We start from the raw sequence: 16,433 nt of genomic DNA, 5'->3' as shown, positions 1-16,433 counted from the left end.
TCAAGATGGTAAAACTTTGATCAATCGTAGATCCTTCAAATGTTTTAATTGGCTGATTGAATTTCTGACTGCATAAATTACGACACAAAACGAAAGGGGTCTTGGAAAAGAATTGCATTCTTATAAAATATTTCATGGATGGCAAATAAGCTCACATAAACACAATGACAGTTTTTCGTTCACACGCCAAGCAAGATCCAATCTGTTCCGTGTGAACTTCTTGAAGTTTTAAATCAGGCAAAATACCACAAATAGCCACGTTGTAGCGTAATACATAACAAAATTATTCAAAGGAGAAAAAGGAAATAAATACACTTAATTACCAAATAAATAGACAAAATGCCAAATAATAAATAAATACATACATGTCCACGCTTGATACACTACACGATTGCCCGTAGACAAAATCTTCCGGCCATTCTCGTCTAAAGTTCTTGCATAACATCATTTAAACACCATTTAAAAACAATATTGTGCAAAATGATAGCCACATCCCACAGTTTGAATTGTCAGTTCTCACTGCAGTAGCGCAAGGTAGTTCCACTGTGTCATGTGTAGACACTCGTTGTCCACTTTGTCCATTAGTGCATATTAAATGTCCCACTGTTTGTCATTGTAGGCCACAGCTGCCATTCATCTAACAGGAGACAAAAGGATACAAAAATAAAACCATAATTCTTTGGTTGAGTATTATCTTCCATTAAGACGTGAAAACAAATAGTAATATTATGCATTCGATATGATAACAGTCTAAAATGTATTCAGTTTTGGTCATGATTTATTAGTGACATCACACGTCAGTACCCTTCTGCATGCATATTACATGTTGCATATTGTCAGTGTTGGGAAGAAAACTTGTAACACCATATTTCATCTTTTTATGTGTTTTCATAACTTAATGTCCTGGTTTATACTGACAGTGTTAGGCAAAAGTAGCAGAAATAGCTGATATACAAGCTGTTTACAACCGCAGCTTTAACTTGGCTCAAGCTTGTAGATGGTGATGAAGATGTATTTTCACCATTTTTTAAACATTTTGACACACACACACACACACACGCCCCAAAATATAATTATTATTTTGCAGCCACATTTTTTTCCCTCTTTTTCTCCCCAATTTAGTCATTATACCAATTAATTCCTCCCTACACACATTCCAGTGTGTTATCACTGCTGTTGTATCCTACTGGCTCACCTGCCAGTGAGGAGTCCCCACCGGGAGGAGGTAGAGCCTCCTACGGCCCAACAAATATCACTCTCCCCGCCCGGCTTCCCTCCCCCGAACACGGGCCAATTGTGTTCGTATACACGTTCGCCAATGCCGGATGCACTGCGGTGGATTCGAACCCCTAGACTCCACGGTGGTGGGCGGGTAGACCTACTTTACCACTGCGCCACCGGAGCGACTAAAGGTTTTTATAAATATTTAACCAATAAAAAGTATTAGCAAGAGCTTGTGAATTATAACTACCATCCATTGGAACACAGGTTTTCTTTTTTTTCCGGAAAAGTAACGGTTTTGGACATGAAACTGTTTCCATCCAACAGCAACAATATGTTGTTGACCGTTGCTGCAATAGACTGTGTGTGTGTGTGTGTGTGTGTGTGTGTGTGTGTGTGTGTGTGTGTGTGTGTGTGTGTGTGTGTGTGTGTGTGTGTGTGTGTGTGTGTGTGTGTGTGTGTGTGTGTGTGTGTGTGTGTGTGTGTGTGTGTGTGTGTGTACGGGCACTCGGGTGATTGTTGGTGACTTGACCCTTTATTCCGTGTCAGTGTTGGGTGACTCACCTGGTTCACCTCTTCATCACAGGTCTGAAGGCGGTGACCTTGTCATCTTGCAGGGTCCCACAGGCCTCGTTAAGGTTGGCTGTCTCTGTCTTGCCACCGGAGAATCCTACACACATACACACACGCACACACACACACGCACACACACGCACACACCAGCACATGTAGTGTGTCAAAATATTGTCTCACACTGTAATCATCATTCTTTGCTTCTCAGAGTTTTAACAGACATGATGCATTTTTAAACGTAATAATCTGACATATTTATGCGTATGTATGCCTGTCTGCTAATAGCATAAAGTAAACCTCTCACATTAACCACTTTCAACCTGATTATATCATTATTGGTGAACATTCCATAGAAGAAAAGTTGCGAAAACTGCATATCTACAAGCTCACAACACATCACTTCGCGATACATTGTCAGCTTGTTGATCTTTGATTTTTGCTATGTTCGATTTTTTTTAAAGGTATAAAATAGGGCTCAAATGGTTAGTTAATACAGTAGGGATGAAAGTATTTGTAAAACCTGATGTGTAACCTATAATGCATGAAAACGTGAAAGACAACAACATAGCGTACCTTCAATGGAGTACTGGCATGTGTCAGCGAGTGCAGGGTACGAGGAGCAGTGCAGCTGGAGGCTCTTGTGACTGTAGCTGCCGGCGCCGTAGATTTTCGAGTGCAAAGGCAGGGCCTCCTGGAAGGGGTTCTCTGCGTTGGTCACATTGTTAGATTCGTGGAGGCCCATGATGCCCCCACAATGTCCAGCAGGGGCCCCGGGGAGCCTGGAGGTCTGCAGCTGGCATTCCCCCCCAGCCAAGCTGCCTGTCCTCAGCTCCGAGCCATGGCGAGGGCTAAGTATGACTCCCGAGGCCGCCGTGCGAGCCAGAGACCAGATCCGCGGCTTGTCCGAAGGTTCAAAGTGGGACAGGGACATGGTACCCGTGGGCACGGAGGAGGAGGGGGGCTTGGACGCCACGTGTTCCAGGAAGTCCGACGGGAGAGGCGGGAGAGAGGTCAAGCCCTTGATGCCGCACGGGAAAGCGGGGAAGCTGTTGGCCAAGTTGAGGTGCAGCTCGGACTCTCTCTTTGGAGGGGTCCGCGACACGGCCATGGCCCTGTGGAGGTCCAGCTCATCAGGGGCCACCTTCTCACAGTCACTGTCCAGTTTATCACAGTCGTCCTCCTCCATGTCCTCCAGGTCACTTAGATGAAGTTCCTTATCTTCTTTACCGTCACAGGAGTCTGAATTCAAATGAGAGAAAAGTTCAAAAACATGTAGGGAAGTAGTATAGACTTTAAGCAGTTTAACAAAGCATAATATGGAGACTGAAAATGCATCTGTGTTGTGGACAGAAACATGGTAAGAGCACCTGAAGATTTGTCTCAAAGTGTCTTGTTGCTAGGATTAAAAACAGACTACTACTAGATACTGTGTCTAAAAACCCTACTACCCACACTACTCTTAAAGTCTGGTATGAAAAGAAAAATTGAATGTTTCAGCCCTGCACAGTAAAACCGCTAGAACTGAATTAATTTAACCATTTTAAACCCTATACCCATTCACAATGATCATACTATATACTGTCCCCCCCCAAGGGTCTACACTAAGCCCCATTCTTTCCCCCCCTACACCAAATCTCTTCAGTAAAAATAGCAGATCAATCGTAGATCTAACCTGACCTAACCTAACCTAACCTAACCTAACCACTTCGCCGGTGGACACCTACCACATAGGCGCCTGACAGCGAGCCCCAGGTTCAATTCCCGGGCCCGGCGAACCTTTGCTACAAGTCTCTCCCCGGCTCTCTCTCTCTCTCTCCCTGTTTCCTGTCCCTACACTGTGAACGGTCAATGAAGAAAAAAATATACTTTAAAAAAGAAAATGGCCGATCTGCAAATTCAGAACGCAATCCAATTTGACGCATTGCAACGTTGTAGATCTGATATTTTCACCCCAGAATAGGGACACTATATAGGGTTCAAGTGGTCAACATTGTGGTCAAGTGGTACCTTACCTTTGGTGACACACTCCTGGTCGCTCTTGTCGAGGTCGTCGTCCTTCCTGTCGTCGTTTGCCTTGTTCTTGGGAGACCAGGTCATCTTGTTCTCCTTCTTGAGCCTCCGCCGGGCGTTGGCAAACCAGGTGGACACCTGGGTGAGGGTCATCTTGGTGATGATGGCCAGCATGATCTTCTCTCCCTTGGTGGGGTAGGGGTTCTTGCGGTGCTCGTACAGCCACGTCTTCAAGGTGCTCGTTGTCTCCCGGGTGGCGTTCTTTCTCCTGGCTGAGCCATTAAAGTCTACAGTTCCATATCTGGTAGCACACACACGCGTGTGCACACACACACACACACACACACACACACACACACACACGCACACACACACACATGTTTTACCCAAGTAAAAGTGTCAATACTGCAATGTACATATACTCTGTTACAAGTAGAAGTCCCCGTATTTTCCCTGTATATTCAAAATGTACTTGAGTAAAAGTACAAAAGTATTGGTATCAAAATGTACTTAAAGTACCAAAAGTAAAATGACTCATTGTTGTGCAGAATGTCCCATTTCACAAGTTCAAAATGTATAAAACAATCTTTTGAAAATATAACATCTACAAGCTCACAATGTGACACTATTTTCAAATCGCCGAAATATACAGTATAGGGCTGATGTGGTTAGTGTATGTTTTGTGATAATAATCAAAATCTACAAAGTAACTAGTAACTAAAGTTTTCATCCCATTGTAGTGGAGTAAAAGTACAATATTTTCTTCCAAGATGTAGTGGGGTAGAAGTAAAAGTATTGAAAATTGTAAATACTGAAGAAAGTAAAAATACCTCAGAATTTAGTTACTTTACACCACTGCCGACACACACACACACACACACACACACACACACACACACACACACACACACACACACACACACACACACACACACACACACACACACACACACACACACACACACACACACACAGACGCTAGCCATTAGCATCATTAGCAAAATACCTCAAACTATTCACTCAAAGAATCAAAGCTCCCCCGGAGTGTTATTTGAAGTACAGCTCTGCTCCAGGTATCAGTATCATTAACAGTATCACCTGACCTTTGATCCAAATGTGACATATTCCCTCAATGAGGTGATGGTTCCAACATAAAATATAATGTTTGATAGGTGTGCTCAAGCTCAAAGGTTAGGGCAACAAGGGACAACTTCAGATACGTATTTACAAACTAGTCCACATAGGCATACTAGCTTCTTTTCAAACATAATTGTAAGGAAATGACTTAAAATGAGAAAACTCATTTTAACAGCTGTCCGGGTATGAAGAATCCTGATATCATGAGTGTAGGAAGTTGCTCGTTTTACATTCTGTATTGACGGTTTAAGTATAGTATGTGCCTGTAAATGTACATTGTGAACGTCCAACATTCAAAACCAGCTACACCTGCAATGCTCAAGAAGCGTGTCTATTTTTAACTGTGAAATGAAATGCATGTTGATGATCAAGTATCGTTGTATTTGTTTATCTTGAGGTGAGTGCAGGGTGTACTTCTTCCACTCCTGACATCACAAAACATTATTTACCAGAAGGATTTCTAAATGTGGGGGTCGGTCTCACATTTTTGTTGTTCAGTGCCAAATTAACATAGGTACTTTTTTCCCCTCCTCCACATTATTTGAAATTCCAGCATTTTAAATGATCAGTTGTCCTGTCTTTAAAGGGCATGGTGTGGATAGAAAATGGACCTTACCTGTCGTATTGATACTGGCCCAGTGAGTGGTCGTATGGATAGTACGCAGCAGTTTGGGTGATGCCAGAGTGTAAAGTGCCCGTTCCATCCTTAATGTCATATTGTGGATTCTATAAATGAAATAAATTATAATATATTCAAAATTAGATGGGGATTTGTTTGTGTGGGTTTAAAAAGCCTATTTGGCAGCTTTTTCTCTCCGTGTTTAAACACCCCCATAGGCAACAAACATGTTATTCTATCTCATTTCCACTTTCTTTACACTAAATCAGTTTGGAACCGGAAGATTATTGCCATTTTATTTATTTTCTTAGTACAATCTAGGTACTGTGTAGATTATTATATTAGACTATTATTCTGAACAAGCAAGTACCTAAAAAGTGGTAAATGTTATAGGCAACAATATTTTTCATTGCATGCAAAGCGAACAACTTTTTACTAAACTTGATTCACCCATGCAGTGATGAGTGACACACACACACACACGCACGCACACGCACACACACACACACACACACACACACACACACACACACACACACACACACACACACACACACACACAGAGAGAGAGAGACACTAAAATCCTCTATCTGTGTAACTTTGGGAGTGTAAGGAACCAAATGGACCTGTGTTGATTTGGTCTCCTTAACTGTAACACTCCCAGAGTTAACACATGGGATAGATTTATACACTCCCAGAGTTAAATAAGATTTGATTTTGCGCAAACACACACAAAATAAATAAAATAAATAAAATAAATAAAATAAATAAAATAAATAAAATAAATAAAATAAATAAAATAAATAAAATAAATAAAATAAATAAAATAAATAAAAGAGGGGGAAAAAGTGAAGTGAGCAGTGAGCTTAATAGATTTAATTGATCAAGAACCCGTTTAGGAAGGCAGACAGCTCAGCTCAGCTCAGCTCAGCCAGGCAGACAGCTATAGATCGATGCATGCATGCCTGGCGGAGCAGCCAGCCGAGCACGGTCCGTGCGTAAAGCTCTAACCTACCAGCGAGGAGTAGAGAGACGGCTCGGCGCTGTATGGGAAGTAGTTGGCGTAGCTGTGATGGGTGGCTGCGGCCGCGGCAGCCGCGTACGGAGAGCTGTACATCCCCAAGGAAGCGCCGCACAGCTCGGTCCTGGCTGGGGGCAGGAGCCGGTGGACCTGGTGGTGGTGGTGGTGGTGGTCCTCGTAGCAGGAGGACGGGCAGCAGAAGGACGTTACGGGGGGCTGATGGGACGGATCACCACCGGACACCGACCTGGAGGGAATCGAATCGTAGCAAGTCGTATTTCTGGGGTTTGATGCCGACACGAAAAACTGCATGAATGAAGAAGAATCGTGGATAGACAGAGGTGTCATTGGCTGTTTTTGTCGCATCCATGCGCTTTTTATTGTGGATAGTGTCACCCTATGCAGGCTACACGATCACTCCTTTACTTCACACACTATTAGTGCGTGAAGTAAAGAAGGGATTGTGTTGTAGGCTGATAGGGGATTTCAGGTGAGGTAAGGAGGAGGAGAGTGGCTTTACGCAAATCCGTGACAGCTTGGCTCAAAATAATGTTTCGACGAAAAATACTGTACATTATATTGTGAAACTAACTATACAGCCTTGTGGTAATTTAATAATCCGATAAAATGTGATGTTTAAAATTCATAATATTTAAAATCTAGTGTTCCGTTCAGTTCACAAGATGCAAAAACATGATGAGAAATTAAAAGTTGGATAGGCTAACAACTTTGAATAGCCTATAACTTTTTGGCACCAGAATGTAAACGAACTGCTTTGAACTATGCCATTTAAAAAAGTCTTAAATAAACGCTTGAATTAGGCTATATAAGCTTTCTTTCAAACCTATATACAAAATGATAATTGCAATAATTTGTTGCGCTCTGATCATGATGTCCGAACTTTGAGTGAAAAGTTTGGAGTGCTTCGCAGTTTAATGAGCAGCGCTATAGCATTGATTGATTGATTGATAGATCGATTGATTGCATACTTTATTAACAGTTTGCAAAAAAAAAAGCACAGAAAGTACAGTTCTATACAAAAGGATGCTAAAGGGATTAAACCCAATAAAGCACTACATGGCTTGTTTCCATTGGGGTCCTGTGTGAAGTCTCGTAGTTTGACTAATAGGTGACATTCATCTCTATTGTCATCAGAACAACACGTGAGCTTCATTCATAATTCAGTGTAATTGGACATGCATGTCGATATTTGGTCCAACACGCAAATAGTTGTCATTAGGCTACTGTCAGGGAAGTTTGACAGCCAGCCAGCGGTCTGTCTTATCGGAGGCAGAGGGTATAGAGGCTATGACTTAATAAAACACACTCATAGGCTATTTAAAATACGATTTAATTGTTATTTTTTTGCGTGCAAAATAGTTAGGAGATAATATAACAAAATGCAGAGGCTTACCTGGGAAGTTGCATCGTAAGGGTATCCAAACTGCGAGAAAGACATGATAGCTGCTTCTTTTGTTACCATCAGCCAATATTCTTCTTCACCCCTATGATCGATTGTAACCACAATTCTACTTTAAATCCACCGTCTTACACACATTTCCAACGCACGGCCTTCTTCTCCTCAATAATAGATGACTATAACACTCATAGGATGGAGACTTTAGGGCTTGTCTGCAATACCAGCTGCAGATACAGTTTTATATGAATGAAATAATCCCCCAAAGGAGCCGATAAGAAATGAAATTAAAGCGTCATTAAGTATACACACACAAAAAAAAATGTTGTTGATGTGTTAGCCGAAGGAGGCTTAAAGGATAACGAAAAGACTTGCAAGATGAAGATATGGACTCTGCTTGTGCTATTATTTGTGGCTCTATAGTTCTTTAGCATTCACCCATTGCCAGGGTACCAGCGTGACGTCATTGTAATCCTGGGACCGACAGGACAGCAAGGGATGGAATCATGTCTTTGCCAATCAAGTCCCAACATTGCGTTTTTCTCTTACACAGCAGTGGTTTTCAACCTTTTTCAAGTCAAGGACCCCCAGTGTGTGTTGTATTTGGCCGTGGACCCCCATCTGAAAAGGTTTTGTGCCAGGGATCCCCAGAAGCAAAGAAATTTAAAGTTAAAAGAAATGTGCTTATTAAAATGAATATTCAAAGATTTGCATACATTTTCGAGATTCTTAAAAAAAATTGCAGATCTACAAGTTCATAACATGGCACGCTATGAGCTTGTAGATCTGCTATTTTTGAATAGCCAAAGTATAACAATGGATAAAGTCAGTGGTTAAAATGATTGTGATGCTGTATTTATAACACATTAAGCTGGGCACCCCCTGGTACAACCCCCCCCCACCCCCCCACCCACACAAGGACCCCTGGGGGTCCCCAGACCCCACTTTGAGAACCACTGTTCTACACAGCTGTGTTGCTCTTTGTGTGGAATTCTTCCTCATGGAACGACAGACAGGACAGCAAAGGATGGAATCATGTCTTTGCCAATCACGTCCACCATTGTGTTTGTCTTACACACCAGTGGTTTTCAACCCTTTTCATATCAAGGTCCATTATTTATTCGGCATTGGACAACTGTTTGATGAGATGTTAGCCTCTCAGTCCCAAGACTTAGAATATTTTGTTGTAAGATGTTGTCAAAATAACAATTCTTTATTTCTTCTACATTCTCTAATTGTGTAGACTTGTAAATTATGCAATACAGATGTCTAACAATAATTTAACTCTTGAGAGTGTAAAATGGACCCATTTGGTTTCATTTTACACTCTGTAAGGGGTTAAGAATAAGGGTCCATTTGGTTACCAACTCTCCATCATTTAGCTGGGGACCATCGGGAAACTCCTCAAGGACCACTGGTGGTCCCCGGACCACTGGTGGAGAACCACTGTACAGGGTTGCACTGCATACATGCAGCTGTGTTGCTCTTTGTGTGGAATTCTTGGCTGATTTAATGATCAAATAAAGACTGGGAATCTGCCATTGTGCCTCCATTATATTGCACCCCTTTTTGTGAAATGATATTTATTCAAACCAAACACAAATAAATGATGCCACAAGTATATTTTGGCAGCACCATCACGGGACTGTTCTGTTATCACGCATATTGCGGCCCAGGATGTCATATGATTTATTTTATAGTAGCCTAATGCAGACTAATGAAGTGTGTGTACAGAAAAACAAAATCACGTGTATTCATAAATAGTCAAAAATGTTACACAGGAAGTTTTTTATTCTTCATATTTTATAGTCTGTGACGATATTAAAGAAAGGGATTAAAAGTAATTTAATGAGCACCTCTGAAAGCCCCCCTCCCCCCTCCCCTCTGGCTGTGCTTGGCCAAAGGTCCAACAAGCCAGAGTTAATGACGATGATGTTTCTATCGTTCTCTATTAGAGACAGGTTGAGCCCCAGCAGGGCAGGTGTTTGACAGGTCAATAGAGCAGTGATTGATGCCTGCCTGGAGACCTATACGCGCACGTTGCGCGTAATGCGTAATTGTATCAATTAACAAATGGATACGTGCCCGTGTTAAACCAGCGAGTAACTGAGTGAAAATATGCCTTAGAGGTGAAACACAAAAGGAACTGTGCATGAGAGGGGGGGGGGGAAGAAAAAAGAAAGAAAGTGGAAACCCTCTCACTCTAATTAAATATCCGTGGACGCGGGAGCACGAGAATTGCATTTTAATTGAATAATGCTCACTTGAAGAAGATGGGGAAGGAATGTGTGGCTGGCTGCCTCCCACTGAATACAATGAGAATGAATTTTAAGCCTTATTAGATCAACAAATCAACCATCGCTGGCTTCTCACCCCCTCTTTCCCTCTCTCATGAACAAGTTGTGTGTGTGTGTGTGTGTGTGTGTGTGTGTGTGTGTGTGTGTGTGTGTGTGTGTGTGTGTGTGTGTGTGTGTGTGTGAAAAGTACTCACATGTTTTACTTTTAAGTGAAAGTATCAATATTGCAATGTCAAAATTTACTTGAGTAAAAGTACAAAAGTATTGGTATAAAAATGTACTTAAAGTACCAAAAGTACTCATTACGCATATGATAAACCATTTCACAAGTTTTCAAATGTAGAAAACTATTTTGAAAGTAGCAGATCTACAAGCTCACAATGCGTGAGCCCCCCCCCGGCCTTGTGACATGCTCTACCCTTCAACAGCTGATGATATGACGCGACTTCTCCCCAGAGATGCGTCTGCGATTACGGCCTCTCTCTTCGAGAGGCGCCCAAGAGCCGCATGTGAGATGTAGGCTAATACTCCCCCTCTCCTCCTCCTCCTCCTCCTCTCCTCCATGTGCGATGTAGGCTATACTCCTCCTCTCCTCCTCCTCTCCTCCATGTGAGCTGTAGGCTATACTCCTCCTATCCTCCCCGCAGATATTACCTAGGACTGTCACTATAGGAGGAGATAAAATGGACAGATACAGTGGTCATCATACCAGGTGGTGTGTGAACCGCTATACTTTTATATCCCTCCCTATCAAGATCACATACGCACGATTGTATTACTATACTTGTGAGGACATGAACTTTCAGAACATTTTTGATTTTTTTTGGGCCATTTTAACCCTAACCCTAAAGTTGAAAATAGCAGATCTACAAGCTCATAATGCATCGAGCTGCGACATGTTGTTAGCTTGTAGATCAGCTATAAGGCAACTATAAGTATAAGTCAGGCACTCCTCGGACCCCAACTCCTAAAGCTAACCTCTATATGCCTAATCCTACTGTTTCTCTAACCTCAACCTGAATCTTTTCCCAATTGTAAATCTAACTCTAAAAAATATTTATTTTAGAAACAACCGTTTCTCTTAAAACTATGTTCACAGTGTCTATTTATCAAATTATTCTATACTTGTGGGAACATTTGGCCCTCACAACTAAGTATAGTATATGTACACACACACACACACACACACACACACACACACACACACGCACATACACACACACACACACACACACACACACACACACACACACACACACACACACACACACACACACACACACACACACACACACACACACACACACACTGCTCTGACAGTCATCTTGGATAACTCACCCTGGTGCTTAAATGTCATCAATTGCCAAGTTGTTTTTAATGAGTGACATGTTAACGTTGATATGGGATCATTTAATTCCTGCATTCACTTACATTCAACAAAATATGTCAAATGCCAATGCCAACTACCAGCAAAGGTTACACAACTTTAACACTGAATTTTGTCTATAGAATATAATAAGAACAGGTCTTCAAACCTGAGAAATATGCACTTACAGAAGGATGGAAAATGCTAAATAGGCTACAATTGTTTTTAATACAGCTATCAGCTTCTGATATTTTATTCATCAGAATATCTTTTATCATCTGTACAGAGGACCCCAAGCAGGACAGATAGCACTTGGTGTTGAAATAAATTAACCATTTAAGCCCTGTTTTATACTTCCTTGCGGCAAAAATAACTGATCTACACGCTCACGTGTCACATCATGACGTGTAGTGAGCTTATAGATCTGCTATTCCCCCCCCCCCTTTTTTACCTACAGTATATGATGTTATACACAAAATATGGAACGCCAGGTTTAAAGTAATTAAACTCAACTACTTGAAATAACACCTACTATTAGCTTGTCATTCTTATTTCCTATTCTGTATTTTACACTCCATTCACACATCACTATTTAAAAAAAATCAAAATGATCTTGTATCATTCTACGGGGACGCATGTTTTCAAATGTGAATTGTTATTACACCAGGGAGTGTGGCACAAGCTGAATGTAATTGCTTGCCGGTGGCCAATGAATTTCACAAGGGCATGCATGATGGCCCAAGTGCATATGGACAGACTCATGCATAATGCATGTGCAGCAGTCAGTGGCCATCCCAGTGAATCAAGACCAAATGAACAGTAATTGTAATGGCCCACTGACCAGAGCGCCCTTCTCCCTGGAACGTGTCATATCCACAATAAGACAATCTTTTTACACTGTTTTGCCCAGATTAGTCAATAACTCACATCCTAACGAGCTTCGGGTTCTGCCTTCGCCAGCTGAGGCTAATGCCTCATTTATGCTCTGTCGTATGGGCTGTGTTGCGGACCGAACATAGCAGATCTATAAGCTCACAACGAATCGTGGATGTGATGCGTTGTGAGCTTATAGATTTGCTATTTTTCTGGTCAACGACGCCGTCATATGATAAAGTATAAATACGGCTTAACAGCCAAAGCCTGCCTCAGATGTTCAAGTGAGTTTGTGCCTCCTTAGAAATACTTTTAATGGTCATCAGTTTGACAATCTGCACTATTTTTAAAAGCTGTTTAAATATGATTTTAACATAATGTAACTGGAGTAGATACAGCACATGCTTGGTGAAGCGTGTTTCTACAATACTGGGCTGTTTTCCTCTAAAACTGAATGTGCAATAGGCATAATTAATTGTTTTCTATCACTTCACTGTCCTAACTTTTTTCTTTTCTTCAAAACTTCCCTTCCTGTTTGTTTGCAAACTTTGTGAATCATAACACATACATATTCTGATTTCACTGGGCTTGCATGTTTGAATCATCAGGTTACGTCATTATGTCGCAAGTTTGTTTGGACTTTCTGGCTATATTATATGGGTGGAGTTTGCTATAGTGCACAGTATCTCAAAGTTCAGACCTTTCCAGGCAAGAATTTGAAATGCATTTTTTAGAATAGAACTGTATTGAAGTGTAAATGTGCCTCAGTACTGCTTGGTTGGCAGTGATCCAGCAAGCCACACCTACTGTAACTGATTTTTCCCAGCAGGTTTATTTGTAAATACAATCAGACCCAAACTCGTGATCGTATTTTGTCTCTTACATAACATTTGCCTAGCATCGCCATCGCTCTCACTCTCTCATAACAGGAGGAGAAAGTTCTCCCGCCTGTCTTTCTAACTGGCCCTGCTGGTTACTAATGTACCTCGCTCCCGTTATGTACCGCACGGGCGTGAAGACAAAAAATAAACTCACACCCAGGAAAGGTTAAGTCAACATGCCATGGCTCCCAGCCCTATTCTCCTATTTAATATGTTTCCTGTGCCGACTTAATGAAGCGCACAAAAGCCTTGCTGGTTTTTCATAAGACTGAGGGGTGGAGGGGGTAGGGGTGGGGGTGACGAAATGGTAATAAGGGCAGACAGATGGAGAGATGGAGGGGAGAGAACCCTGCTCCGTGCTGGAGATGAGGAGGGCATCCTACCTGGAGGTGTGCGATCTCATTAAAGGCAGATTGGTATGTGCCAATGAACGCTCGCTTGTGATCCCGAATTATTGCACACACACACACACACACACAAACACACACACACACACACACACACACACACACACACACACACACACACACACACACACACACACACACACACACACACACACATACATTTAAACTTCAACAGGGAGCGTTATTAGTACTGGTAAATTATCCAAAATGGGAAAGAAAAGTAATACATACTGTAATGAAAGCCAGGATGGAGTGACAGCGGCGGATTGTGGCCACAGCAGTGTCCGGTTAAAAACTAAAACAAACATCCTCCAGGCTGGCGATTCGTGACGAATAATTTGAACACACAGAGGGAGTCATTAAAGCTGTATCAAACAGAGAAGAAAGTATGATATCACCACGATTGCTTCAATAAATCATCTGCTAAAGCAAATGAAAGCAGCCGTGATTGGGCCTTTGAGGGCATTATTAGCTTGATCATCATACGCATTAGTGGTGTGACAGTCCACTGGTGCTACTGTGGGCTACATGATTGGCATTGTTTGACTTTTAAAAAGACACAAAGTCATTTGATCGAACTTCTACCGCATCAGAACGGACATGCGTAATTGGCACATCATTTGTTAGCCTCATTATTTTCATTGGTTGCAGTCAGATGTTTAACTCAAACAAATCCCTGGAATGTTGGTGTTGTGAGCAGCAGATCCCGGAGGCCTCCGGGGCTCCTCCTGGGAGAGAACATGAGAGAGGAGAGAGAGAGCCAGAGATGGAACGAGTGGAGTGAAAGAACGAGAGAGATAGCCTACGGTAGCCCCACTATCTAAGGCTTGATTCATACTTCACTGCGTGCCGTGTCGAGTGCCCGAAAATAGCTGATCTACAAGCTCACGCCAGCGAGCGGCGGGGTACAAATCGGGCTTAACACAGGGAGAAAGAAGAGACAGAGCGAGGGAGCCGGAGGGAGAGACTGACAGAAAGAAAGAAAGAAAGGAAGCAGGAAAGAGAAGAGAGACAGACAGTGTGTGTACATACGTGTGTGTTTGTTTGCGTGTTTGCGTGCTCGCCGGTTGGCAGAGTCCCCTGGAGGCTGTACTGCAAAGCTATCATCAGTGGTGGTGTCAGGGATTTGTAGCTTGTCACTGAGAGAGAGCGCCTGGCAGTGACTCTGGGAAATGACTGCTTATGGGGAGCCTCTGGCTGTGTGTGTGTGTGAGAGAGAGAGACAGAGACAGAGAGAGAGAGAGAGAGAGAGAGAGAGAGAGAGAGAGGAGGGGGTGTTTGGTGATGTGTGCATGCATGGTTCAGGTCAGTTTGTGGGATGATTGTGCACACGCCTGCATCTGGGTTGAGGTACCACGAAGGCTCCGTGTGCTCCGTCTTTCATCTCGGGGGCCTGTCGGGCTGTGCCTCTGTGTTTCTCGGTTGGCAAGCGGGCATAGCATGGCATACGTGTCTATATTGGGGTGTGTCAGTAGCTCGCTCGGTGGTGTTGCCTCGGTCTGTGTCTCCTTCATGCGTTAGCGTTCGTGTTTGGACACGAATATGATCAAATGTGTATTTTTGGGCTCCCCGCAAGTGGGGAGTCTGTTTGCCATGTGTAGGCTACCTCCCTGCTACTATTCCTATGTTTGTGTATGTGTGGTCTGTGTGCTGAGATGGATGCTGGCTCCAGACCGAACTTTCCCTTAAAGGCAAAGGGCCAGCGGTATAGCAGCAGGAGCAGCAACACGTCGTTGTCGTGTGTGTAAACCAAGTTTTCAAGTAGAAGTAACTTAATATTTTTTTATTGACACCTCATGTACTTTTTTCTTTATTTATTTTTTTTCCTTTTTCTTTGCAAATACACAATCAACTGTTGACAGGTTTCAAGGGCCCCTCCGGAGGTCATGAAAATCACTCAACCTTTAAATGACCATGTCCGTTTTCAATCCCATGTGAGAAAATGGAAAAGCACACATACTGTAGCTTGCAAGTTACATGTTCTTTTCTCTTTTTCACAGAGGCAGTGAAAATGTGCGAGGCTACATAGCGACCCATATCCCCGTCGCACAAAGGGAGAAGAGACGGTTCTCATTACTGTCACTCCAATTACTGGCCGCAGTGCGGCCGCGGCTGTCATCACCACAGGGGTCGTGGTGCACGTTAGCGCGGCGGCCATCTTGTCTCTTATGCATTATTTCCGAATGTTCTCATACGCTGAATTTGCCGTGACGGAGAAACTTCCCGCAAAGTTGTTTATTGTTAGCAACAGTGGTGGAAGACGTTTTCAAATGTTTTAAGTATTGCTACTTACTGTAAGTAAACTGTAGCAATACCACAATGTAAAAATACTCAGTTAAGAGGCCTGTATTAAAAATTTGACTTGAGTAAAATTAAAAGAAGGTATTGGAACAAAAATTTACTTAAAGTATGGATATGAAGCATCAACTAATGAAGAAAAAGTACTAATTTATCCAAAGGGTAAGAACATTGATTTTTTTTCTCTAAACACAGACGTTATCAAATGTAACTCAATATCATAAACGACACAGAGTCACAAACCTGACAAAATCGAGTTGACATCTTTAATGGCTTTTGGTTTGGCATTCCACGTTTTGGTGACGTTTTACCC

General features: G+C 42.4%; 1 protein-coding gene across 1 annotated transcript; it reads right to left on the bottom strand.

Moving 5' to 3' along the window:
* Positions 1-1,790: 1,790 nt before the first annotated feature.
* On the bottom strand, positions 1,791-8,064 carry irx6a (iroquois homeobox 6a; the record flags this gene model as incomplete). The annotated part of the gene is made up of 6 exons (XM_080436549.1): positions 1,791-1,891; positions 2,368-3,033; positions 3,807-4,105; positions 5,558-5,667; positions 6,576-6,887; positions 7,996-8,064. The coding sequence occupies 6 exons, from the start codon at positions 8,062-8,064 to the stop codon at positions 1,791-1,793; spliced, it is 1,557 nt and encodes a 518-aa protein (XP_080292675.1).
* Positions 8,065-16,433: the final 8,369 nt, after the last annotated feature.

The sequence above is a fragment of the Gymnoscopelus braueri genome, assembly GCF_963280865.1.
Source record: "Gymnoscopelus braueri genome assembly, chromosome: 1".
NCBI lineage: Eukaryota > Metazoa > Chordata > Actinopteri > Myctophiformes > Myctophidae > Gymnoscopelus > Gymnoscopelus braueri.
This window is presented reverse-complemented; position numbering and strand designations above follow the sequence as displayed.